The sequence below is a fragment of the Callionymus lyra genome, chromosome 8 (genome assembly GCF_982586985.1).
Source record: "Callionymus lyra chromosome 8, fCalLyr1.hap1.1, whole genome shotgun sequence".
Lineage (NCBI taxonomy): Eukaryota > Metazoa > Chordata > Actinopteri > Syngnathiformes > Callionymidae > Callionymus > Callionymus lyra.
In genome coordinates this window covers 5,131,884-5,159,696 of record NC_141825.1, presented here as the reverse complement: position 1 = coordinate 5,159,696, position 27,813 = coordinate 5,131,884, and the positions used below count along the sequence as shown (strand labels likewise).

The 27,813-nt window shown below is 37.9% G+C and overlaps 4 protein-coding genes across 7 annotated transcripts in view; 1 reads left to right on the top strand and 3 right to left on the bottom strand.

Moving 5' to 3' along the window:
* The window catches only part of pik3c2a (phosphatidylinositol-4-phosphate 3-kinase, catalytic subunit type 2 alpha), a 41,428-nt gene extending 35,951 nt beyond the window's left edge, over positions 1-5,477 (bottom strand). For 2 of the 3 annotated variants that reach the window (XM_087798094.1, XM_087798096.1), the window contains exon 1: positions 5,383-5,477. The gene's annotated coding sequence lies outside the window, so the exon portion shown is untranslated. Of the gene's footprint in view, positions 1-5,188; positions 5,313-5,382 lie in introns of those variants that run through there. The other variant, XM_087798095.1, reaches the window with a different exon arrangement.
* Positions 5,478-6,828: 1,351 nt separating this feature from the next.
* On the top strand, positions 6,829-14,442 carry LOC148073446 (nucleobindin-2-like). Its single transcript, XM_087798097.1, has 13 exons — positions 6,829-6,899; positions 7,216-7,338; positions 8,483-8,590; positions 8,661-8,793; positions 8,870-8,976; positions 10,430-10,615; positions 10,695-10,785; positions 11,064-11,122; positions 11,287-11,379; positions 12,195-12,284; positions 12,344-12,514; positions 13,534-13,588; positions 13,676-14,442. Exons 2-13 carry the CDS (start codon positions 7,216-7,218, stop codon positions 13,753-13,755), a joined length of 1,296 nt encoding a protein of 431 aa, XP_087654223.1. The 5' UTR covers positions 6,829-6,899; the 3' UTR covers positions 13,756-14,442.
* A 454-nt stretch (positions 14,443-14,896) lies between these two features.
* On the bottom strand, positions 14,897-27,740 carry LOC148073444 (uncharacterized). Of its 2 annotated transcripts, none has more exons than XM_087797422.1 (7): positions 27,550-27,740; positions 18,304-18,428; positions 18,172-18,238; positions 16,588-16,732; positions 16,377-16,519; positions 16,196-16,306; positions 14,897-15,147 (listed from the first exon to the last, which is right to left on the bottom strand). In XM_087797422.1, exons 1-7 carry the CDS (start codon positions 27,700-27,702, stop codon positions 14,968-14,970), a joined length of 924 nt encoding a protein of 307 aa, XP_087653548.1. In that variant the 5' UTR covers positions 27,703-27,740; the 3' UTR covers positions 14,897-14,967. The 2 variants fall into 2 exon arrangements, with proteins under 2 accessions (XP_087653548.1, XP_087653549.1); XM_087797423.1 differs by lacking the exon at positions 27,550-27,740 and adding an exon at positions 19,894-19,981.
* Positions 20,316-21,475, bottom strand: LOC148073445 (E3 ubiquitin-protein ligase TRIM47-like). Its single transcript, XM_087797635.1, has one exon. The coding sequence runs from the start codon at positions 21,473-21,475 to the stop codon at positions 20,321-20,323; it is 1,155 nt and encodes a 384-aa protein (XP_087653761.1). The 3' UTR covers positions 20,316-20,320.
* Positions 27,741-27,813: the final 73 nt, after the last annotated feature.

Sequence of the window (27,813 nt, the reverse complement as noted above, 5' to 3'; positions counted from 1 at the left end):
ACTCTTGTGGTATTTTCTGGTCACACACATTTTTTATATTTAATTTAAAAGGAAACAAATGAAAGAATATTGAATTATGTTTCAATTATTGGAAAAAGAATATAAATACAAATAGTTTTATTTCAATTCAAAGCATCAATATAGAAATAGCTTCAATCCAATATTTTAAAAGAAAAATGTGTTTATAAACAAAAACCAATAAATAATTTTCAAGTTTCAATATTCTGATGGCACTGATCTACTTCCATAGTGTTGTTGTCAAAGTGTCTTCTGTCCCGGATTATAACAACAATAGCACCGTTATAATGAAACCTACATCTGTCAATCTCACAATAACTTCTGTAGTAAACACAACGAGGGAGAATGAGTTCATGAGCAACAATTTGAACACAAATTAAGTCATGTGTGTGCTTGCATTTGTTACGAGCGTCAACAAGATTACCTGCTATTTTTCTTAAAAATTGTTGTTGAACTCACAAGCAGATAAACCTTAATTTATTATCTAATTGTATACCATTTACACTTCTTACTATGAAAATTAAAAATATAAGGGATTTATTGCCTCACCCTAATCCCTTAATCTGTCGGAATCTGTTTAATTGTTATTATTAGTATTAACATTTTTTAAGTTTAAGAGTGTTTAGTACAGTCTGTAGATCTGTTCCAGCAAGTCTGAACAAGAAGATCAAGGCCAAGACTAACAAAAGCAAGTTCTTATTTGGGCCAAAAGTCATATAATCTAGATATTGTGTTATTATCAGAATACTATAAACAAATATGTGTTTCTTATGGACATACAGTCTCTTTACTATTCAAAAAATGTATTCCAAAAGCAAATTAAAAGAAAAGTAAACAACAAGGAAATACTAAATTTACATACTAAATAAATAGGGGCGCAAGAAATTGTTCATATACTTCAATATCGTCACATTTTGTTCCATCTACAAACAACATGCAGGTATTTGCTGTATTTGTTCATTTTTGTGTTTCAATTAAAATTCCGGCCGCTAGATGGCAGCAGTCATTGCGTCCTCAGCAACTAAAGGCTCAATGATATCCAAACGGGATCCCGGCGATGACTGAGGACGAGAGGATACAGTGACTCCAGCAGCTTTTAAAGCTGATGTTTGGACACATTTTGTTTTGAAAACAAAAGAAAGCAGTTACGACTTCGTCAAGAGTCATGTGGTCTGTAAATTATGTAACACCAGAGTCAAGTACTCAACAATACTACAAATATATCACTGTTACTACAGTATCACTATATATGGTATCGTTGCCCTCATTCCCTTTGAAACATCTTTAATGGTTTAAATGTTTTGGCCAGTCTGAAGATCAGTTCAAGCAGGTCTCAACTTGTCTTCCTACTTACACCTGATCTCTTCATGGCCTCCATGAACATGGTCCTAGTTGCCAAGATACATATTCATCAGACGCAGTGAATCGACAGCCAAGAATGCACGACTCAACTCAAGCCTGGTGTGATGTGGGGCGACACCATGACTCCACAAGACAACAATGCTGTGACAAGTGTTTTTCTGGTCCCGACATGACACAGGCGCTCCTCAAAGCAAGCATTCATCAAACGATCCCGGGGTTGAGCGAGTTCCTTCTCTCCCCGGGCGTCACCGGACCACTCCTGACTCGGCCCCTCGTCTCCCATTGTGGCGCAGAAGACTGGCTGTGCCGGAGCTGGAGTCAGCGCACGACTATTGTGGCGCTGAGGAATCTGGCCGACTTAAGCGAGGCCTTTCTTCCTGCGGCCTCCTCTCGATGCCTTAGCGGCCGGGTTCAAGATTGTTGCGCCAGCTGTGCTAACATAAGAGGGTCTCACGGAGGCTTTTCTTCTGCGTTGGATTGAGCGAGAGAGCGGCTTCAACCCGGTGATTAAGAGGTTAAATGACGGGCTCGCGCTAAATGCCTGAGTCAAGTCGCACTGATCCAAACACGCCAGCTACAGTTGAACAGTCACTACAAGCTCACATTGTTATTGTCTTTAGACACAACCAGAAACACTGGATCGTTTATATGAAGGAATGAACCTTTTATACACTTAAATATCACAATTTCTTTTCCACGACACCGTAACAATATTTAACAGACTATTTATCAGACAGAAGTAGAAAAAACTGTAATAAAATGTACTCATAGCTATCAAATCTTTTTTCAATCAGTTATTTTGTGGCCAATATTTCATTAAAATGTGTAAACAATAAATTAATTCAATATCATTTAAACAATAACATGCAAATATTCACAGCGTCTTTTAATTTTCCGTTTGAATCAAACCTCCGGTAGCAGTCATTATGTATTTTTTCAGCTAAAGGAAGAATGAAATGCAGCCAGCTCCTCTGTGCCTGAGGACGAGAGGATACAGTTAGTCCAGCAGCTTTTACAGCTGATGTTTGGAAATATTTTGGTTTGAAAACAAATGCAAGCAGTTACGACTTCGTCAAGAGTCATGTGGTCTGTAAATTACAGGCCCTGTATTGTCATCAAAATAAGTTATTTCAGTCCTTTTCTTACATTTTATACAACTATTTTCATCAATTGGTATTTTTGTTAAGATACTTTGCCTCTTCAGATAAATTAAAAATGTTAAATATATAATAAAATGCTTTTCAACAATAGTTTCATATTTTTTGCACATAACATTTTAAACATATATTTAATAGTCTCCTATATTTTTTCTCATTGATTATTTTAGAACCCTTTAAAAAAAATATTTAAAAAAAAATGAAGCAGCATAGGACAAGCAAATATTAAGCTTATTTAATATGATTGTTAACCAAAATATTAGTGAACGCTGTTCTGAGTTGCACAACATTGAACAGTAAATTTCCAAGTAGATACTATTTATTTAACGTTTTAAATTCCCTTTAACATTTCATAAGTTCTCCCTTCCATACATTTCAAGTCCATCGTCTCTATGATCATCATCTTCTGGTGCTTGGATTGAAAAAGATTTGGTGCCTATCATCGTTGGGTACATGTCGAGACAGGATGCTGACAACTGTCTACGACAATGAAGATAAAACCATAAAACTATAATCTAAGATTTGTGCTGTTGTATAGTGTTTCACATTCACTGTGTGGGGGGAAGTGGGAGGAGCAGGAAAGCAGAAGCAGAAAGTGAAAGTGAACCTTTTTTGTGCAACAGTATTAGAATCATATCCATCTAAAATAAAAAGAGAACCACATAATTAGTATACAAAAAACCTACATTCTGTGGATTTATTTTGGTGTCTGAATATTCCTATTATGATCACATAAAAGAGCAAGTACACAGTCCTGCAGCACGACAGTCAGTGTTGTCTATAGTATACCTACATCTTTACACACCCAAAGCAAATGAGCGTAAAGATGTCGCCTCTGTACTGTGTAGTCTCTTGAAGTATTCAGGAGACAACTGCTACCCGAGCCTCCAGCCAGCGGGGAAAAGCCTGCAGGAGTGAAATCTATGAAGAATGTCGCATAACCCGAAATGAGTTTGGGGATTTCACTGAATATTACGTTGAATAAAAGTTCAACAAAATAAAACTGTGATGAATAAAATTTGGACTTGTTTTTTATTTTTCTTGGAAGATAAAAGAGTGCAAGGTTTGGAAATGACTGGAGTGGATCCTGGATGACATTGGGAAAAAAAAAAGAAAAAAAAAAGAGTTGAACGTCCCTGACTGATCGCTGTGCTATGATATTAAAATCCAATCTTTTCCCTGTTCATTATCTCATAACAGACTACAGGGAAGAGAGGAACAAAAACAAGGGCTGGATCTGGGTCGAAAAAGAATCATTGATCAGAGCCGACCATGAAAAAAAAATCCCCTTTCTATCTTCTAAGTAGAGTCCACGAGGGGAACAGTCGATTAACTGTGTTTCGTGGGCAGTAACCAGTAGCCAAAGCCTAACAGACACCCACACGTGTGAAAAGGTGTTTCAAACAATCACACACAACTTATATCCTCATGACAAAGATCAATGGTTAACATGATTGATCTTAATTAGCCAATATATTCTGAAGATTGCATAATCATAGTAGGACTCAAAGGTAAGTTCCAACAGCTTCTACTGCTTGTTTAAGAACTGCTTACTGGTCCAATAAAGATACTAGTTTAGAATAAGTGGCAACAAATTAATCAGCTGTATTTTCAAAGTCATCTAGTTGACACGTTTTTTTTTCCAGGGTGAAGGTTAACGAGCGAACCAGGATCCAAATCATCAAAGAAACTGTGATGAATTAAGTATCATTAAACATATAAGCACACATTTCTTATACATGACAATATCCAAGAGATGCTGTAAATGTTCCACCCATTGATCCATAAACAACCACAACAAGACAACAGAGGCATTCTCGTCCCAACAAGAAATCTCCCTTTGAGGTTAAAGTATCTAATTATAATGATGTAGAATTCAGGATTCTTTCTCATGACAAAACAGGGATTAAATTGAGTCATAAGCCTTTGATTTTATAAAAGTCAATGTCTTTGTAATTCTGATTACTTTACACCTTCTGTTGAACCTCCTCAACAATGATTGACACATGATGCAACTATTGCTTTGCTGAGCAACAAAGACTTGTGAAAGAAACAAGATAAATAAGATCACATTTAATAAAAACTGGTAACAAACTAAGTTACACAACTTAGCTAAGATATTATTAGGTATAAACAAAATGAAGCGAGTTATTGACGATAAATACAGTGAATATTACCTTCGTAAAAGTGGCAATATGTAGTAAATATTGTTATATATTGAGTTAACCGGCGAAATAGAAGAGTTTGATCTATTCAGTATCAAATTAAAGAAAGAAAATGCAATACAAATATATTTAAAGGGACGAATATCACCTTTGTAAAAATGCAAAGCGATGTTTACCAAAAAGCAAAGTTTTTAACTTTGTTGTTTACAAAAGAAGCTAATAGGCTAACAGATGCTCACTTGATATCAAATTATCGCTTCTCTTAACGCAAATATATTTAAGAAAAACAATGTTTTAGCGATACATATCTACGCGTTTCTGAGTAACATGTTCTGTTTTTTTAAGAGAAAACATTTTCACCGGTGAAACTTTGCGAAGCAATAGTTAAAGAAGTAAACTTTGTTGGATGCTAAGTTAGCGGCTAGCAGCACGACAAACCAACAGGTTTTTAAATATCATGGTCGACGTTGAGTTTCGATAACTTACATGACAGTTGGTTTGTTTGCGAGACTCTGATTTAAACATTTAAAAAAAAAGTGTTGAGCTCCAGCAACAAGGAAGAAATGTCGCTCTTGTCGCTCGAGAAACTTCCGGTCAGCGGCGCAGCTGCACAACAACAACACACGGAGATACACGTTGACCTCCGTGATACTTTGGAGTCAGGATCTGAAGTTTCTTACCTTTCAGCGGCGAAGGCTTTGGAGACATTTTTCCTGCAGCTGCATTTTTTTCCGTCCACTTGCTCCGGAGGAGACGTCAGTTCCTGTGAGGAGGTCTGGAGCTCGCGGTGACGAGGCGGAGAAGTGGCGCCATCGTGAGGACAGAAGACGCAACTGCCAAAACATGACGTCATTCTTCAAGGTCTTTATGATGATTAAAAAAAAAGACATAATAGTCACAAAAGAAGTCTTTCTATTTATCTTTTTCGGGGTCGGTTCACGTAAGAGTGTCAAGTGATTTCATAATGATTTGTGGGAAAGTAGTAAAGAAGCCGAATAAGATGATTTAATGAATTGAATTGAATGAATGTAAATGTGAATTAAACAAATGGAATTGTGTAGTAGTCAAAGTAGTTACGATATATTGGAAGTGGATCTGCGGTTAAGTTAAGACAAATTAGCACCGAGAGCTCCCACCAATACTTATAAATACTTGTTTAATAAATTATTATTATGAATTATAAATTAATCACGTTATTTAATCGTTACTCTACTGAAAAACAGTCTAGGAAATGTTAAAATCGAAATATAAATTAAATACAAAATATATAATGCATTGGTAATGAATAAAATGGATATAAGGAATTATATTATTATACTGAAGTTTTCTGTTAGCAATGAATCAGAATCAAAATCTTCTTTATTTTTGCCATCAATGGAGATGTCCACTAATTATGAATTTGTTTTGGTCCACTGTGCAACATTAACATCCAACATTAAACATTATAGAATAAAAAAACAAAAACATGAGAACAATAACATTTATAATTAACAAATTACAATTTGGATTATTTTCAGACCTACTTTGAAAGCATTTTTGTTTGACTATGTTTTGAGGTGTAAAACGGCATTTGTTACTGTATAAGATGGGGGTTTTTTTGGGTTTTTTTCACCATTTATAGGTAAAACAACTGACTGTGTAACGTATTCTAAGGAGTATATGTTGAATAAAAACGCCCCGAATCTTCTACATAATTAATGTTTAAAACAAAAAAAAATCACGAATTCCATTGAACATGTTGAATATTACCAATACATTTTTCTTTTTTATATTCACTTTATATTTGTTTCATTTAATCGTCACATTTATAACACTCGAATACGACAGGTGCGTGTTTTATTCGCGTCCTCAAACACATCGATCACATTTGTATTCAAACTAAATCCAACAGTTTCCCTTAAATCTTCACGCGCGAAGATAAAGCGAGTGTTTTATTGTAAACTCGACAACAACCTCGCCCTTCTTCCGTGCACGGAGCGCCACGTACAGCTTCAACGCACCTTCCACTTTAGTGACATGTTCGACTGACGGCTCTCCTGGCCAATCAGACGTCGCGGCGACGCTTCCTCAAAGCCAATGGGGAAGCGAGAGGGCGGGGCGTCGCCATGGTGACCGGTGACCCCTCCACTCTCTCTTCTACAGCAGGTTGTTGCTGTGACAGTGTCGCGCTCCAGAGAAGAGAATAATCCTCTTCAAAGTAAGTATTATTCACTTTACTGTCTATATTTTGTGATTTCATAGCAATACTTTTGACGCAAATATATTTGTAATCAATGTTATCGACAGTTTAAAAGGGCATTCACATCACAACCGTTTTTTACGATGTGTATCTTGTGCAAGATTGATTGTTGCAATATATTATCAAATAATTAAATGTATTATTTGTAAACACGTTCTCTTTTCTGAAATAATTAAATATGTTAGTCACATAATTTAATAATTTAAAAGTGAAGCAGCAAATGAATGACATAAAAATAAAGAATTATTAAGAATCTCTGTTTGTGTTTCGTCAGATGAGGACGTCTCTCGGCTACTACGGTGTTGTGACTGCGTTGAGCGTGTGGCTGTGTGTTCGGTCAGTACCCATCAGTGTGGACCAGACCAAACCTGGCGAGGATGAATCAGAAGATCCAGAGGTGACTCACTCCGATCACCTCCACCGCGGTCAGACGATCAGGCTTAACTTCTTAAATACTGAACAAAAACTCTTCAATACATCGCATTACAATCGTTCTTTTGTTCGGGTTATTGTCGACGTCACGTGTCCAACTAAAGAAGATATTTGTTGACACCGTTAACAACTGTTGTTGTAAATATGACGGTCGTGAAAACTGAAGTCCCCAACCCAAAGCCTTTTTTTTAAAGTCAGTTTTTATTATTTAAAGTGCTCAGCCACGATGGAAATGAATGAAACCACCATCTCCGACTCACTACTTTACATTGACCAAAAGGAAACGAGCGATTATTTTATTCCTGAATCTTTCTCTCATTTACCAACTATTTTGGACAAATAAAAATGATTTTAAATTTTATTAAATATAATTTTTATTTTATTAGAAACCTGAGATGAGCTTCAATCGCACGTTCAGTCGACGGTCGAAAGAAAAATAACGTAAAGTTTCTAATTGTCGCACAATTTGTGTGTTTCCGGGCTGCAGAGGCCCGTGTGTGCGTTTCACAATCACAGCATGAGTCGGTGCTTCTGTCAACAGACGTGTTCCACAGATGTGGATCAGCCTTCGACCTCAAACATGTCAGGCACGAAAAGAAAAACGTTTTTCAAAAGTCAGTTTCTAATAAAAATGTTTGTGTGAAAATGTCAATTTTCCTGGTGCCTTTCCTTTCTATGTTTCCCTGAAAATCTTTACAAAACGCTTACAACACTGAACTAAAGTAACTCAAAAATAAAATATTGAGACCGTATTTTAAAAAAAGAATACAATATACAGTACACAAACGTTCTTACTAACCTGTTGCATGACAAGCTACAACATTTTAAATGCATTCGTTCATTGAATATTCTGATGACACTAATATACTTCCACAGAATATGGGGTAAAAAAAAAAGGGACAAACAGAATTCTCGAAGTCAGAGGTGAAGTATTTGTCATATTTACAATAGTTAACTTTCACTGCTGGACTTTAATGATGGACTTGTTGCATTTCTAAAAGGGGATCTATAGATCAATATTATTGATATTATTGAAATGATAGTCCCGCCCTCCCTCTCTGGAGTTTGACTCGTGTTTCATGTCGAATGTAACCATGTGTCCCCTCAAGGCCACGGGGCTACACTACGACCGCTACCTCCGCGAGGTCGTGGAGAACCTAGAGAAGGACTCGTACTTCTCCGAGCGGCTCAAGACCACCAGCATGGACGACATCCGGGTGAGAGACGTCCCCGCGTCGCCGTGCGTCGCCCAGTGTGTGTGTTGACTCGTGGTTCCCATGGTTTCAGCAAGGCGTGCTGTTGAAAGAGCTGGACTTTGTCCACAAGAACGTTCGGAACAAGCTGGACGAGGCCAAGCGGCAGGAGATGAGTCGCCTGCGGATGCTCATCAAGGCCAAGCACGACATCCAGGAGGGCCACGGTGAGACCCGCACACACACCCGATGATGTCACCGGTGATGACGTCACAGTGAGATGTGAAACGTTCCTCCCGGCAGCCGGGTGGACCCGCGAGCACCAGGCGCTGCTGAGGCAGTTCGAGCACCTCAACCACTCCAACCCGCACACCTTCGAGGTGTCGGACCTGGAGCGCCTGATGAAGACGGTACTGACGAAACGCACGTGGACGGATGTCTGGAAATCTTGAGCGAGTTGAGAAACAATGTGGTTTATTGAGGAAACAAACTGTAGCCTTGAAGAGAAAAGCAGTTGAAGCTGAAACTGAAAAAACGTTCATTATTATTTACTACTAGTCACAGTTATAATAACTCATGAACAATAAGTGCGAGTTTAACACACAGAGCTGCATCGATGAGTTCACTGAGAGGGAGTGAGAGAAAGAGAGTGTTTCCGAAATTTGATATTTCAGCGTTTGAGTTAAAATAAATAAATCAGAGTTTAGTTTCAGTTCAGGAATACAAACATCCATCATTAAAGTCCAGCAGTGAAAGTTAACTATTGTAAATATGACAAATAGTTCAACCTCTGACATCGATTATTCATGTCTGTTTACCCCTTTTTTTTTACATATTCTGTGGAAGTAAATTAGTGCCATCAGAAAATATTCAATGAATGAATGACAATAATTACAATAATTTAAAACTTTTTTTTTTATTTTTAATATGTTTACTTTTAGGTTCACTATAAAAAATGTAGGTATAAAAGTACCACCAGACAATACCAAACGAGTACCAATCTACTTGATCAAACTTCGCAGATAGTCATGTGATATTATGACTCTATAAATATAAATTACTTACTTACTTACATTGTAGAAGCACATGATCAAGTAGCCCGGTACTCTGTTGGTACTGTCTTATGACTCTTTTTATTTTATACATATTTTATTGTTGTTTTTTAAAATGTTTTATGTATGTAACCTATGTATTCCGACCTTGAGTGTCAAGAAAGGCGCCTTTAAATAAAATGCATTATTATTATTATTATTATTATACTAACATTTTTATATTGAATTTGAAAGGCTATGAAAATATAGAATCAAGAAAATTTATTTTTTAATTATTTGAATAACAATATCAAAATAATTGATTAAAACTGTGATTTTCTTTTATTTAAATGTTTTTTTAATACATTTATAAAGCATTGAATACTTGAATTCAATAATTTGTATATTGAATTAGTTTTTCTTTAAAAATTCGAATATTTTCAAAATTCATGTTTCTTTGGATACGTTTTATTCAATAATTTTTTTTAACTTATATATTGATTTTAATTATTTTTTTAAATAATTGAATCGAGTCAAATCGAATTATTCCAAAATTAATGAGGGTTTAGTTTAGTTTAGGAAACATTTTTATATTGAATTTGAAAGGCTATGAAAATATTAAATTGAGTAAATTTACCTTTTAACTATCGGTATAACAACGACAAACTGTGAGTAAAAAATCTATTAATTTGGAAAATATTAAATATTGAAAAGTGTTCAAAGAAATGAACTCAACCTTTCACTATACAAATGATTAAAGTCAATTATATAAGAAGAAAAGGCAATTCAGTTATCAAAAAGTTGCCAAAAGTAAATATCCTCCTCCATTAAGGCGACATACGACCTGGAGAACTACGACCAGGAACGCCACGACGAGTTCAAGAAGTACGAGATGATGAAGGAGCACGAGAGGAGGGAGCGTCTGAAGGCCATGAGTGAGGAGGAGCGCAAGAAGGAGCAGCAACACTACGAGGAGTTGAGGAGGAAACACGCTGATCACGCCAAAGTCAACCATCCTGTACGTCCCTTCCAAATCCACCTTTGTGTTTCATCGATGGTATAGTGAACATAGTGTGTGTGTGTGTGTGTGTGTGCAGGGCAGTGAGGACCAGCTGAAGGAGGTCTGGCAGGAGACCGATGGTTTGGACCCGGAATACTTCGATCCTAAGACCTTTTTTAAAATGCATGGTGAACCTCAACTTTTATATATATACAGTATATTAAAGCAGCACTACAGAGGATTGAACATGCTTGTTAATGGCTCCTCCGCTGTTAGAAAAGTGCAATTACAACAGTGTCAACGCTGAAAAGTGAAGGCTCCTCTGTTAGCAAAACTAAAAAAGACTCTTGTTTTGTCAATCTTATTTTCCCGGGAGCTTGAAAAAGTCCTCTCAGTACTTACCCCGTGATGGTCATGAATGCAACCACTGAGTCAGAGAGAAGAACTGATAGTTATCTTCTCACAGATACGAACGGAGACGGTTTCTTCGACGAAAGCGAGCTGGAGGCCCTCTTCACCAAGGAGGTACAGTTCACTTTCATATACTGTAGTTCTCCCAGAGGAGCCGAAACAAGTGTGTTAGGGGAGGGAGGTCTGGACCTCTTTGCTCCTGTCGCTGCCCCCACGACCCACCCTTGCATAAGCATTAGAAGAACCTGAGGTGTGGGTTTTTTTTGTCTGCGTTTCAGCTTGAGAAGGTTTACAGCTCCAAGAACGAGGAGGACGACATGGTGGAGATGGAGGAGGAGCGGCTGAGGATGCGAGAACACGTCATGAACGAGGTGACGATTGTACATTGAAGTACATCAGCGTCACCAGAATATTGAATTGAACATTTCAAATGTTTAAACTTATAAACTTACTGAAAGTAAGAACCAGAATTTTAAAATGGATCCTGAAAGAAATTGGCAGCCAGTGAAGAGTTTTAAGGATCGGGGAAATGTGAGTTCTTCTACTAGAGCGGGTCAGAGTTTTGTATGAACTGCAGGCAAGACAGATCCTACTTGTTTAGATGCCAAAATAAACTTATACAATAGTCAAAACGAGAAGACACAAACGCATGGATTATTAGATCCAGATCGTGTTGTGACATAATTTTCCTAAGTTTGGATATTTTTCTCAGTTAAAGGAAACAGTTTTTAGTCATTTTTTTGCAAATAAAACACCCAGGTTTCTCAGGCTCGGTTTGACAGACTGGACTAAGTCGCTTGATCAAATTATGCTGGCACTGTTTTACTACATTTTTATATTGAATTTAAAATAAATTTAAATTAATTAGAAAATGTTTTTCATTTTTTTTATCCTGTAATTCGAGTATCTAACCTTTTCTGTTCTGTCTTATTTTTAAAAACACGTTTTAATATTAAACATTTCAAATTAAATTATTCAATGAAAATAAATGTAACCTTTTAATATGTTACATTATTGAATTCAATTAATCCAAAAAACAATAATTAATTGGTTAACAATGAGCAATATCATTCAAATAAAATGAAAAAAAATTAAAGTTTCAACAGAAATGTTAGATTCAAGTATTCAATATTCTGATGACGCTTTTAATAATATATAACGTAACATCTCCATCTCCATGTTCCAGATCGACAGCAACAAAGACCGGCTGGTGTCTCAGGCAGAGTTCCTGGCGGCCACACAGAAGTCAGAGTTCCAGGAGAAGGACGAGTGGCAGGTGAGCAGCGACCACGAGATGTTTCTTTGAAGGCACAAGAAGGTGACGAACGGTGTCAGACCTTAGAACAGAACCCGGTGTACACGGAGCAGGAGCTGAGGGACTACGAGGAGCAGCTGACTCGGGCGGAGAAGGAGCTCAACAGGAAGACGTCGGAGCTGCAGAAGCAGAGGGAGGAGCTGGAGAAACGCCAGCAGACGCTGGACGCTGAGAAGCTGGACCTGAAGCAGGTGAGACCTGCATCGAGGTCAGTGAGTCACTGACCGTCACGGAGGGTCGGACTGAGAACAACAATCGAACCCAGTTGCTAACGTCATGTAAGATAATAATAGGGTGACGTTAGTGTTGTTGTATTTTCAGTCAAGGATTCAACAAAATGTTCTTGTAAATATTTGCAAAATTCTACTACTACTTTTCAAAAAAGCACTCCAAATATTTTTTAATTTGTGAATAAAAAACGTATATTAAAGAGTATTACATTCATTAAGAGTAAAAAAAGGTTTGGTTTATTTAAGGTTACCTAAGGTTAGCGCTCCTATCAGCTGAAAGCTAAAACAGCAGGTTGATATATTTATATGTATATATATTTATATGTATATATATTTATATATATATATATATATATATACACTTATAATATATATTACTTATAATTCAATCTATAAAGTTGTAATATTCAAGCAATTGTTGCCTTTTTGTTATTTTTATCCAAGTTTATTTGATGATTTTTTAATTTATTATATATCTTTTTTTAATTATTATTTTAACTGATATACTTTTTTTCCCCCCACGTGGGGAGTTTGTCACAGAATTGAACATAAAAAGATGAACCATACAATCACGTAAAATTATGACATCGAGTACACTTGTTTAAAATAATAACAAAACAATAACATTAAAAAAAATAATGAAATGAAGACAATAATAAATGAAAAAGTGATAAATAAATCAACAATGATAAACACACCTTTAATTTAATAATAAACAATAATTAATTTATATAAAGCTTTTTTGACAGTATTTCATTTTTCTTTCGTACACATAATTTTCTCCACAATATTCAATATTTTTACATTAAAACAATAACATCTCCACCTATTTTCCATGAAATAAACATAATTTGCAGTGATAAATATATGAAATATAATCAAGAGTCTGTACTGGATTAGCCTTGAGATGTTTATTCAATGTTTAAGGTTCCTATACGGTCATATATGGCCACGCTTTCATCCAATCTTCTCTTTTACAGGCGGCTCAGGAAATGGAACGGATCCTGGCTCAAAAGCAAACGGCAAAAGACCAACGTAAGAATTTTAAAAGTGTTTAAATTAATAAAACAACAGGTTTGTCTTTGGTGTCAGTTAACACGATGCGTCTCCGCTTGTTTCCAGTAGGGGGCGGTGCAGACCCTTCATCATCCCTCAACAGTCTGACCAACAACCAGCAGCAGGACGTGTCTGGACTGTTGTAACACGCGCGTGCGTGTGTGTGTGTGTGTTTGCCTATGTGTGTGCGTGTGTCTGTGTGTGTGTGTGTGTGTGCTTCAAAAGTTGAGATCAGTAAAACAAGATGGCCGACGTAGACAAAAAGACAGAGCGCTTGAATCTTCTGACTCAGGTCAATATCTCAGTCAAAACATTATGACCACCTACTTCTGGGATTCATGCACATTGTTAGACCAGTGGTCATAATGTTTTGGTGAAGATATCTGCTCATATAAACATCTGAATTTTTATTTTTATTAATCGTCAACACATCACAAGATTTTATCAGCAGCTTTTCTCTCTTTTTTTACGCCCACTTGAATCAGTTACAATGAAACGTTCCTAATCCAGAGTAGCAGGTTGAACATCTGTTTGAATACGACTTGCTGTGCACAGAGTTGTCCACTAGTTGGCGACAAATATAACTCAAATGTATTTTTAATAAAATGAATCAACTCGTTATATTTTTCAGGATTAATACGATTTCCTGAAATAGCATTAAATCTATTTTATAAACAGTATTAAAACATTTAAAGTGCCATACGGTTGAGGGACAGTTCTTGCTTTCAAACAGTAAATTAAATTAAATACCAATGTGTTCAAATACCAGCCTGTGTGTGTGTGTGTTTGTGTGTGTGTGTGTGTGTGTGTGTGTGTCCTGTGTCATCACTATGTTGTATAATAAAGTGAATGTTTGTACGACAGTCTGAGAGTTTATTAATCTTGGTAAAATAGATAGAAACAGATATATTTTTTATAATTTGTCTCACAATGTTGCTTTTTTTCCTGAATATGTATTTGACCTGCAAAGGAGATTTATATTTTCCATAAAAAAATATTTAATATACTTATCATACCTTTTTTATTGACTTTGACATCAGAATGACGAGTTTTTATGTCATGTTTTTTCATTTAAACAGTATAATTGCAAATGTGATTAAAGCCTTTAAAAATAAAAACGTACTTAATTATTCATCTTTTTAAACCTCAATTCAATATTTTTATTGATAAAATAACTTTAATTTGGATGTTTAAAAAGATTAAGAAAATTAAGATTTTTAAATCCGATCACATTAATGCAATTTCATATTTTTGACATTTTTTTAATTTGAAATGAACACAAAAAGGGGGTAAAAAGTGATCTTTAATGACAACGTCCCAGCTACACGGGGTGAGAGGCAGGGGACTGGAGACTTGAGTCACTCGTGTCCGTAAGAACTCATGAACCTCTGGGTCAGGTAGTCTCCGGACATCACGGGAGGATACTTGTCGGAACCATCGCAGCACGTGATCACAGCGTCGTCATCAGGCTGCAGGAAGTAGGCCAGAGACTGACGCGTGCTGTCGTCGCCAGCAGGGGGCAGCAGAACGCGGTGGAGCTGAAGGACACAATAGTTTTGTGTGATTTATGAACACACGCCTTTTAAAGATTAAAATATAAGTAACCTTTGGTTAACTTTTTCATGAACAGTTTTTTCATCAACTCAAACTTTCTCGTCTCGTACCTCAATACAATGATCAACACTGTTTTGGAATTGAATTACTACTTACTAGCTATACTTATCTTTCCTTGTAAATTTATCAAAATAATTGCTATTAAAAGAGCAAACAAGCTGCTACTCTCTTCTGGCTCAGAATGATCTCTGCTTACGTAACAATAAACCAGTTTTACAATCATCATGATAATTATTATCTACTTCGTCAATTTTTGTTCTATTCGACTTCTCTATCATCAGTCCAACAAAAAAAATGTCAAAAGCGTATTAAAGTAAATCAGTGACGTCAGAATATCGAAATGGTGGAATTTAACATTTTCGATTGTTGAAACTTTACATTTTTTTTAGTTGAAATGTTTTAGCATTTTTAGAGAATTGAGTTACTTTTTTGTTAATGTATTTAATTATTTCTACATTGAAATTTGTTTTTCTTTAATAATTAAATAAAACAATCTACAGTATGATTGTCATTCTTTTTTTTACACATATTTTGATATTCTTACTCCAATAACTCAAAAAAAATGTTTTTATTTGTAGCCTTTTAAATTAAAAAAAAAAAATCTCTATTAAACCAACATTTTATATTGAATTTAAAAGGCTACAAATTAAAAAAATATATATGTATATATATATATATATATTTTTAATTTCATAAAAAAAAATAACCTTGAAATACAGCAACTATTTCATTAAATTATTTTAAAAAAAAATGCAATGTTTTACCCTTGTGTTATCTCAGGGCCTCCGGGTCACCTTGACCCTGAGATCACGCAAGGTTTCAAAAAACAAATCAATCAAACAAAAATAATAATAATTTGAAATGTTAAATCAATTCAATATTCTTATGACACTGATATATGTTCATAAAGAAATATCTCAAAATCTTATCCGGAACTCTTCAAAACAGGAAGTCATGTGATCCGTCACTCACCACTGACACGAACGTGTCGCTCGTCCAACGCTGCATGAGGTCGGCGATGTTGACCAGAACCGCTCCGGGTACTCTGGGTACAGAGACGAACTCCCCCGAGCGATGACGCACCTGAATGACGCAGACTCGGTCAATATTCGGGAGGAGTCGGGAATGATCCCTGAGGAACACCAGCCTATACCTGGAGCCCCTCGGAGCTCTGGAACAACAGCGTGATGCTTCCGTAGTCGGAATGTTCTCCGCATCTCAGCTGCCCCTCCTTGGCCTCCTCGCCCCTCCGCGGCGGGTAGTAGAGGCTGCGCAGGGTGGTTCCGTTCCTGTCGGCTGGACTCACACCCGACATCTACTGAGATCCTCGTCAAACCTCCTCGTCCGTCTGCACCACAACTTACTGCCGACGGCTCGGTGGGCGTCCTCAAAGACCCCCGGGGCCAGGTCCAGACTGAGGGCCATCACTCTCAGCACCCGCAGACTCAGCTCTGTACACCTGTGGAAGAACGACGCCTGGATCTCCTGGAACTGGCCGGACGGCCATTTCTGAGGGAGAAGACGAGTCATCGGCCACAGAACATTCTGAGCAGGAGATTTCTCACAGAGGACATGGAACTAGTTACAGTGAAATCAAACTGTTTTTAGGTCAAAATAAGATGCAAAACAGCAGGACTTTAATAAAAGAGTTGTTTTTTGTACATGTTAAGCGGTTTCTGCCCACTAGAGGGCTCTATGGTTCCCTCTGGAAATATCAGAATAGGAAAACATTAGCAGTTTTGTAAAAACAACACAGGAAATATGCTGTTTTGAAAAGAGAATAATAGAATAATTCCAATAAAATGAGATGATTTAAATACATATATAACAATTTAATAATTTTAAAAATAATAGATGGAAATTAAATAATCATTTAAAAGAACTGAAGTGTTCCAAGAGTAGACAAGTAGAAATAGTTTTTGACCGGTATGTTCTGTCCCTGAGGGAACTTCATCTCCTGATGAGGAATAAATATAAAGAACATAAAGAACCAACAAAGACATCTGTACCATAAATATTTACAGCTAATCAACAGGAAGTTGTTCCTACTTGCACGCACTAACAGGAAGTGAATCAGGAGGAAGTGTAACGTACTCGCATACACCCTTGAGTCGCCTGTGACTCAACCAGTAGAGGCAGATATGAGTCTCTCGTTCCTTTTACCAGGTTTAACGTTTCAATATTTGGTGGTTTGGTTACAGAATAGAATAGAATAAATAAAATAAAACATAACAAAATAAAATACAATAAGTGAATTGAAAACATAAAATAATTGAATTATTTAAATAATGTATGGAAATTAATTCATAAATAATAATTGAATAACGAAAGTAGTTTTGAACCGGGATCTTGTGGTCCTGAAATATTTTATTCTATTGATAAGTTAAAAAAAAAAAAAACCTACAAAGACTTCACAAATAATCAACAGGAAGTTGTTCCCATCGCACGCACTCCTAACAGAAGACATGAATCCGCAGGATGTGTAACGTACTCAGTTACTGAATCATTCACACTTGAGTCCCTGTGACTCGACTTACAGAGGCAGACATGAGTGTCTCAGACTTTTGACCAGGTTTAACTTTTCTATTCTGCTACATCAGCAAGTCAAACTCCGCGGGCGAAAATATCTTCTTAGAATTAAAACATGTCAACAAAAATATGTAACATATAATAACATCTTTTTTATTTGCAAAATTAAAGTTATTGAAAAGTCGACAAAATAACCACTAAATAATTCAGAACCTTTGGAAGTTGAATTTAATGTATTTGAGGTGAACTACATTTTGACTCATTTTAAATCTCTATTTAATATATTTTTAACCAACCAATTGTACTTAAATCTCTCCTGCAGAGCTTCTCTGAACCCACAAATGAAAGCTCGGCAGACCAGAACCAGGACCTCGGAACAAACAACAACAACAAGTACTAAAGAATGAAAGTTGATCTACTATATCTGGATGGAAAGACGCGGAGTTGAAGGACTCCTTCAGATCTCCGGGCCTCTGCGGGTTCAACCTGAAAACGAAACCACACAACAAGTCACGACAACATTTGGAGTCAAGAGAATCGCGGTGTCCCACCGTTCCGTCTCCAGGGACACCCAGCCGTGGTTGGTGTTGTTCGGGAAGCTGCCCCGGCTGAAGGGTCGCTTCAGCTCCTCCGGCTGCAGGAAGAACTTCCTGGATTCTTCCATCACCGCGTCCACCTGAGACAGATGATGTCATCGACCCACTACTTGACACAGTGAATATTTTAATATGGATAGATAGATATAACTTTATTGATCCCTCAGGAGGTCTGCTTTGGGAAATTGTTTTTCCAATTAGAACACAGCAATACAGACGATTAATCATAAAAATAAAAATAAGAACAAAGTTTCTATAAAAAGAAAGTACAAGATGATACAATCTAAGTCTAGAGATAAAGAACATACAAACAACAACACACAACAAAAACAGCAAATAAAATAATACCTTTGACAGATATTTTATTGCAGCCCAGTTCAAATAAGATTAAATAACAAAAAAATATGTTCTTGTTATTTATGTATATGGATCCAAGAAACATGAAAGTAAATCAGCTTGTATAATTAATGTAAACATATCAAATGTTGAGTTATTTTGTTTAAATTATGAATTCAATGATTTCTATATTAAAAGGTTAAATGTGTAGTACTATAATATACATATATAAAGTAATATACAGTGGTTACGGAAAGTAATCAGACCCCTTTCTTTTCGTCGCTCTTTGTTAATTTGCAGCCATTTACTAAAATCATTTTACATTTACTCAAGTTCATTTTTTACTCATTAATGTGCACTCAGCCCATCTTGACATCCTGAGCACTTTGGAAAAGGTTTTCTTCCAGGATATCTCTGTACTCAGCTACATTCATCTTTCCTTCAAATGATTTTGACTGTGGGGTTGTCACGGGTGTTTAAATTGTTTTTTTTCATGACAAACTGTTTATTTAATCCCTCCGTTATGGAGCGCAATTTGCTAAATACATTTCTAAGATTAAGTTAATAAGTAAAGATATTAGAAGAAAATGCGTTTGTGACAATCTCTCTATGAGTTATTTGAGGCGGTCCGTTACAATTTAACCCGGGGGAATTAAGTACAGCAAAAGTAATAAAGGACCCAACACAGTACCTTGAGGGACTCCACACAACAGATCCGCTGATTCGGACCTTATTTGATTGACAGAAGACCCTGGCATTCATTTTGTTAGGATATATTGTATGCCAAGTATGTAACTACCCCCCCAGTTTGTGTAGTGTATATTAAAGGGTACTGTATCTGTTTATGAGTGTGCGTTTCTGTGTGATAGCAGTGCAAAGGTCAAAGTGTTGACAATAAAAGTTATTTTCTCTCCTGGAAGTGACCGTCAGAGGAAGGACACACACCAGTCTGATCATGAACATGTTTATCAAGGAAGATTTCAAGAAGATATCAAAATAAATTCTTGTCACCATCAGTAAGAAGTAAAATCCCACAGAGATGCTGGACAGTTAAGTTGAGTCACATGACGTCACTATGTCTTCAGTGCAGCACAAACAACAAACAAAGGTTCTCAGAGACGTTCATCCAAACATTGAAGCTTCATGTGATGATGTCACTCCTGGAGACACACAATCACACTGTTGTCTACTTCAGCTTCACAAACTCACACGAGGACCCGACAAGGACTCCAGCATGAAGAGGCTCAGTGAACCTGGTCTGGACTCTGTGGAGGAGAGTCATGGTCTCAGAGACGCTGTAGAAGGACCTGCAGAGTGATCCAGGTACACCCCCACTGTGGAGGGTCTCACATTGACGTCTTCAGTTGTGATGTTGTTGTGGGTAAATGAACAACCAGAGTCATTACAATATAAACTCCAAGATTTGTGATTAAATCCAAATATACTTTTTTCTCCTGATCTGCTGATGTTCTTGTATGAAACTGATACTTCAAAAGATCCTTCTGTCCTCTTCACCTCCCAGTAACAACGTCCAGTCAGAGACTCTTTACTCAAGACCTGACAATACTTAATGAATCTGTCTGGATGATTAGGATGAAACTGATCTCCTTCCATGTTTCTCACTTTCTTGTTTCCTTCAGACAACTTCAGCCATCTGTGTGCAGTGTTTGGATCCAGAGTAATGTCCTGTGAGTATGTGAGGAACTTCTATCTCACTAGATGGACCAGTGAGGATCAGTGAGATGTCGGTGCACGTGTCTCGCACAAGGTCCTGGAGATGGTCTACGCAGGCTGATATGGCTTTTGCTGCTTCCTCACAGCAGCGCTGAGTTTGCTCAAGGGTCATAGAGGAGAGCATGTCTTCACTGACCTCTGAGACTGAGGTCCAGTTATGGAGGAAGACGCTGTGACTGTCGGTGAGTGACAGCTGCTGCAGCTCAGCATCTTTCTTCTTCAGCTCAGAGATCTCCTGCTTCAGCTGCTCCTGAAGTCCTCGGACTCGAGTGGCTTGAGTCTCCTGCTCCGTTTTGATCTGCTGCTCCACATCAGACTTTCTTCCCTGGAGCATCTGGATCATCTGGCCGAGGGTCTTCTGACTGGTTGTCATTGCTTCAACAACGGAGACTCTGATTTTCTTCTCCTCCTGCTGGAGCAGCTTCACTTCATTCTTTCTCTTCTGGATCCTCTGCTGGATCCTTCCTCGACTCTGATCCACGTCTTTCTCTCGCTCCGTCCTCTCTGCTGTGGTCGAGACGATGTCATGGTCTTTGTGTTGGTCCACACAGAGAGAACAGATGAGCTGCTGATCAGTACAACAGAACATCTTCTTCTCCTTCTCGTGTTCAGAGCAGATCATCTCCTGGAGATTCTTGGACGGCTGGACCAGCTTGTGTCTCCTGAAGGCCGGAGCTTCTAGATGAGTCTGGAGGTGAAGGTCACAGTAGGAGACCAGACACATCAGACAAGACTTGATGGCTTTCATCTTCTTCCAGGTGCAGACATCACAGGCCACATCTTCAGGTCCAGCACAGCAGAGCTCCTGAGCTGCTCCAGTCTTCTTCAGCTCCTCCACTAACTCTGCTAACGAGGTGTTCTTCTGGAGGCGAGGTCTCTCTCTGAAGCTCTGTCTGCACTGAGGACAATTGAAGATGCCCTTGTCCTGCCAGCAAACTTCAACACAGACCTTACAGTAGTTGTGTCCACAGGGAAGAGTGACTGGACCTTTCAGTAGATCCAGACAGATGGAACAAGAGAAAGATTCTCTCTTCAGATGAACTTTAGTCATCTCCATGTCTCTGCGATTGAAACACCCTTCACTGCTGTAAACCTTTATACTCTCAGTCACATGATGCTGGTACAATCTGTTCTAACCCAGCCCATTGGAGAGTTCACAGCAGACATCATAAAAACATGAACAAGAACAAGGTGCAAAACAAAGCACAAGTATAAAGAACATAGATCGAAATATAATAACATAGGTCAAAAGAAATAATGCAAAGGGAAGAATACAAAGGAAAAGGATAAATCATATTTTCACTTTGCTCCTGCCCCCAAACTCTGCCTCCTAGAGTTATAAAGTCTAATAGCACAAGGAATGATCATCCATGGTGGACAGTAGTTTGTTCAGAGATCTCTGGACAAACTACAACTGATGATTCTTGAGAATGACCTTGAATAACCTTGATTCTCTGACTGACACAAACACACTCGGTCTCATTCAAGAACTTGATCGATCAATATCTTAGTAAGTAAGCAAGAGTTGTTCTGTTCTGTTCTGTTCATGATGTTCTGTTCTATGTTAATCTTTGTATCCTATGTCTTCGTTTTCTTTAGCTTTATCTTTAGACTTAGATTGTATCATCTTTTTCTTTCTCTTTATTTCTGTTTGTTCTTGTTATTATGATCAATAAAGTTCTACCTAACCTAACCTAACCTAAGAGTGCTTTTCCAGACCAGGGTCCCAAAGCTCTTAAACAATCAAAACAATACTATAATATTAACAATAAAATATATACTTAAAAGGTCAAGAAAACACTGAGACAAACACAGGAGTCTCAGAAAATCAAGGGAAAGCCTGCACAAATAAAAATGTCTTGAGATGTTTTGTTTGGGCTCAGTTGGATCAAAAGAGCAGGAAATCTCTGAATGATTTCAAGTACAGAAAAAACAATAAAGGACCCAGAACAGAACCTTCAGGGACTCCACACAACAGATCCGCTGATTCAGACCTCATTTGATTGGCAGATACACTAAAACTTTGCCCAGAAAGGTAAGATGAGAACCATTCTAACACAGACCCAGACAGTCCCACTTCAGCCCTCAGTCTTCTCAGCAGTATCTGGTGATCTTTCTTGTTATTTTTGTAAATATGATTGTGAATATATAATATAGTGCAGATTTATTTCTTTTCTATTCTATTTAGATTTTCTTTCTTTTTCTTTTTATTATTTTTTATTTCTGGGTGTTTTATTTTCTTGGTATATTACTCTGGCTGTTGTTGAACCGAATTTCCCCTCGCGGGAAAAATAAAGGATTATGATTCTGATTCTGATTCTGATCAACTGTGTCAAAGGCTGAGGACAGATCCAAGAGAACCAGAACAGTGAATTTACCCGAGTCAGCCGACATCATGATGTCACTGGACACTTTCAATAAAGCTGTCTCTGTAGAGTGATGTTTACGGAAGCCAGACCGAAACTTTTCATGGATGTCGCTCTGATCCAGGATCAAAGACAGCTGCTCAGACACCACCTTCTCCAAGATCTTGGACATGAAAGGGAGCTTAGGGGCGTAAAATTTCGGAGGTCAGTTTGGTCTAAGCCTTGCTTTTTGAGCAGAGGCTCCACAATGGTATGTTGAAATGCCAAAAAAAACAACCTGTGAAAGGGGAGAGGTTAACTATTTTGGTAACCAAGGGCCCAATTACATCAAATACTTTGATAAAAAGCCTACAAGGAAGGACGTCTGACGAGCAAGAGGAGGGTTTCATCTTGCTCACCAGAGGCAAGGAAGACCACGGGGAGGAGACAGGCTCAGTGACAGCAGGGGTTCCACACAAAGGGGGAGAGATTTTGTATTTGATCAATTTAAGTTTGTCAATTAAAAATCTCAACAATGCATTGCTGTCAGCTTCACAGAAGACAGGTGTGATTTGAGCAGCAGGAGACACAAGATAATTGATCGTGTAAAACACCACTTTGGGGTTTTTCTTATTTACTGCTACTAGATTCCTGATGTAATCAGATCTGGCCGTTTCCATCATCTAATTTTATGAAGACTTCATATCACTGAGGTGAAGTCTGTGCACCTCAAGTTTAGTGGACTTCCAGGGACGCTCAGTCTTTCGACAAAGTCTCTTCAGACTCAGGAGATCTTCATTTGTCCAAGGGCACCGTTTTTTCTGAATTTTTAAGTTCGATTCAACAGGTAGCTAAGTAGGTAGAACTTTATTGATCCCTCAGGAGGTCTCTTTCGGGAAATTGTTTTTCCAATTAGACACAGCAATACAGACCATTATTCAAAAAAATAAGAACAAGAACAAAGAGAAATGAAAAGAAAGAACAATATGACACAATCTAAGTCTAAAGATAAAGAACATAGATCAAAGACAAATAAAAAAGACAAAGGATACAAAGATTAACATAGAATAGAACACCACGGTACTTTCGCTCCACTCCTGCCCCCAAACTGAGAATTGTACAATCTAACAGCCTGAGGAATGAATGAGTCCTTGAGTGCCACTCAGGACTTAGGCTTAGGTTCAGGGATGAAGTCCAGGTTAAACAAGACAAGAGAAAGATCACTCAGATGGACATCATGTACAGATACATTAGAAATGTCCAGGCCAAGAGTAAACCCTTAGTCTGAAGTGTGGCCTTTATTGGTGAGTGCTTTCAGAAACATGTTGCTCAAAATTAAAGGCTTCTGTTAAAGTTAAAAGTTCTTTAGCAGAGCAAGATGTGATGTCATCAACACTAAGATTAAAGTCTCCAAGAATAAGAACAGATTCCATTTGAATGATTGAAGATAGGAAGTCACTAAAGTCTTTCAAGGACACCACTAGAGGAGCAGGCGGGCGGTAATTTGACACACAATAGAAAGGTCTTGTAAAACCAAGCAAGATCATCTGAGATTCAAAAGAAGTGAATTCCTGTGTCTGAATCACTTTGCAAGAACAACTCTCTCTATAAACTGTACGACCAGAGAGGCGAGGCTTCCCTAGGACAGCGCTGCCTACTGAGTTCGTTCAGATGAATAATCTCTTCCTCTCTCTGCCAAGTCTCAGACAGACACAATAAATCCAACTTTTCTCTTGAAGAGATTATTCAGAGAAAATGGATTTATATGTAATGGAGCGAGCATTCAAAAGACCCACGTACAGCACTGATGACATCACCGCTCGTGGGACGTTGGTTACTGTCGTGAATGTCAAACATCTCCATCGACTCTCTGTTAAAAAGGGCATCGCGATCCTAGATCCGTGATGCTTGAGACATATCCTTAGAGATATGAGCATTATGTTGCGCACTTAGAACCCTAAACTAGATTCCAGGCGTGCATTGGTTTCGATGATTTTATTTCTCTGTAGACAGAAACACTTCACTCGGCTGCTTCGCACATGCTTGCTCTTCATCGAATGACTCGAATGAGCCGAACGGACCCACAAAGACCCTAAAGCTGCCCAACGTGCCTGCTAAAGTTTAACTCAAAATAACTAACTTAACTTAACTAAAAATAGAAATATAATTTTTCTGTACACATGAATAACACAAATTAACAAAACTTACACAATAACATAAAATAATGAAAAATAATAAATAAACAAGTAAGAAAGAGGCGCTCTTTCAATATGCTAAATATTGCTATTGCTCCACAATAATATCAGAATAAGTACTCATTTAAACGACTGTTTTGGCATTAAAATCAGGAGACCACTTTCGAAACAGCCGTTGAAAGGCTCACCGGAAGCCAAATGATACTGATGATCATGATAAGGAATAAATACTCAGAAACAACTACTACTCATAAACATTTGTGGAGTTTTTGTAAATATAAAACAAAAAATGAAATTAATTACATTAAGTTAAATTAGTTAACAATTAGCTGGTTTGAATCCAGATTTATACATGATGAATGTTTATTTAAATAATAATATTAAAATCCGCTCACGGCGAAAAGGATCGTCGCCTGGTAGGAGGAGATGATAACCTTAGGATGGAACGCTGGATAGGAGCAGAGACATGGACCACTCACCTCTAAAGCAGACACTCAGGGAAAAAGTAAGTAAGTAAGTAAGTATTTATATAGCGCTTTTCCAGGCCAGGGTCACAAAGCGCTTAAACAATCAAAACAATATTCAATAAAGTATATACTTTAAAGATCAAGATAAAACTGATAACACAACAGGAGTTCCAGAAAATCAAGAGTGCACAAGCTCACTTTATCTCTGAAAATCAGGGCCAGGCAGAACATAACTTGACAGACAACATGTCACATGGGACCTGATCAAGAGACTTGGAGGCCAAACCTGAGGAGCCAACATAGGATTCTGTCAGAGCCCCTATCCACACGAACGATAGAGACTGAGGACCACAGGCTCCGACCGCTATCCACACTAACTCTGGAACCAGAGGGTACCCAGGGAGTGCTGGTCTCCACAACACCCTCAGACACCCCTGCCCATGAAGCCAAGGAGGAGTCATGGCAGAAGGTACAGCTACCTGGCCAAACTTTCCGGGCAAACCCTCCGGACAGTCTATCTTGATTTTCTGGAACTCCTGTTGTGTTCTCAGTATTATCTTGACCTTTAAAGTATATACTTTATTGAATATTGTTTTGATTGTAATAATTGAAGGTGTGTGAATTGTGGGTCACGGCTGACGTCACTAGTTGTTTATGGTTGTAAGAGTAGAAGAACGTCTGTCCACATCAGCCTTTATTACAAATAAAGAAGTCACCAGTCAATATTTCAGTGGCTTTCCTCTTTTGATAGATACTCATACGTGATGAGAACACAATAAATAATACAATTTAACACATTTAGTTAAATTAGACTTTCTTTTATTGTCATTGTACAGAAAACACAGCAGTGAAAGTGGCAACGAAATTTCGTTGCTTGGCAACCGTTAAAAACTCAGCAGAGTGAATGTATATATAATAAGTATAAATATAAATAAGTTAAAAATAGTGCTATATAGTATAAACAGAATAAATCAATAACGTTTTAAATATTGCATATAATAATGAATGTATATAAAAGTATAAATATAAATAAGTTAACAATAATGCTAATATGTTATAAGTAGAATAAATACATAATAATAATAATAATCTCTATTTATATAGCGCCTTTCTAGACCAGGGTCACAAACATAATATTTTAAATAGTGCATAGCTCAAGTCATGTTTTCATTCAACAGTCTGATGGGTGGAGTGAAGAACTTGTTGCTAAATCTTTCTGTTCTGCAGCAGATGCTGCGGAACCTTCTGCCAGACGCGAGGAGAGAGAACAGTCCGTAGAGGGGGTGGGTGGGGTCAGTCACAATTCTGTTCAGACAGCGCAACGTCCTGGATGGGGGGAGTGGTGTCCCGATGATCTTCTCCACAGTCCTCACCACTCTATCAATTATCAATTAGTTGACAATGAACGAGTTTAAAATCCAGATTTGGTTGGTTATTGAGAATAATATATGTAAATCAACCCAATAGATTACACATTATTTCCGTATGATCATCAGGCTAAAATAACAAACTATTAGAACAATCGTCAGGTACATTTTAAGACAGAGTCTCTGCCCATAGAGGTGCTAGTGTTTAATTGCTCGCAGCTTCCATCCGACTACTCCCTGGCGCAGAGGCCGACCTCAAGGTGTGTGAAGGTAGCCCTGGGGCCAATGAGGGCAAAGTGGGTTAAGATCTAGTCATGTCTGGTTGACTAGTTGATCCTCAAGAAGTCAGAAGCAGAAAACAGTTGTTGAACCTGCTTGTCAATCTTGGTTTCATTGGGAACCCAATCAAGAGCACTTTGACTCCAGTTCAACAGTTACTGAACCAAGGGGTTCTGGTGAACATGGTGGGGAGATGTTCATGGACTGGCTGTCACCTGCTTTCCTTTAGAGCCTGGCACATGCCTGGTACCCTGAATGTAAGTAAGTAAGTAATTTTTATTTGTATAGCGCTTTTCCAGACCAGGGTCACAAAACGCCAGGCTTGTGCTGCCACCTACTGACAGAATAGAGAACAACACTCTGCTACACCGCTGATGACGTTTTACACTCAGATAAGCCCATGAATGACAATGTTTGTAACCACTCGTCCATGATTTAAAAGTGTCGAGATCACCACGTGACAGTTGGACCCACTCACCTCCACCTGAGAGATCCCGGTGTTCTTCAGAAACACGAATCCAACTTGAGTAAATGCGTCTCTGATGTGTGCACACAGCGTCTGCAGGTCGTGGTCACAAACATCTTCCTCGCTGAGCTGGAAGACGCTGAAGTCCAGCACAGGAACGTCCATGTCGCATCAAGAACAGTTCAACTGTTCCAGCTGTTAACCCCAAGTCACGTGGCGTCCATCTGCCAATCAGGAGCGAGCAATCGCTGGAGCCAAGATGACGAATCCGCTGCG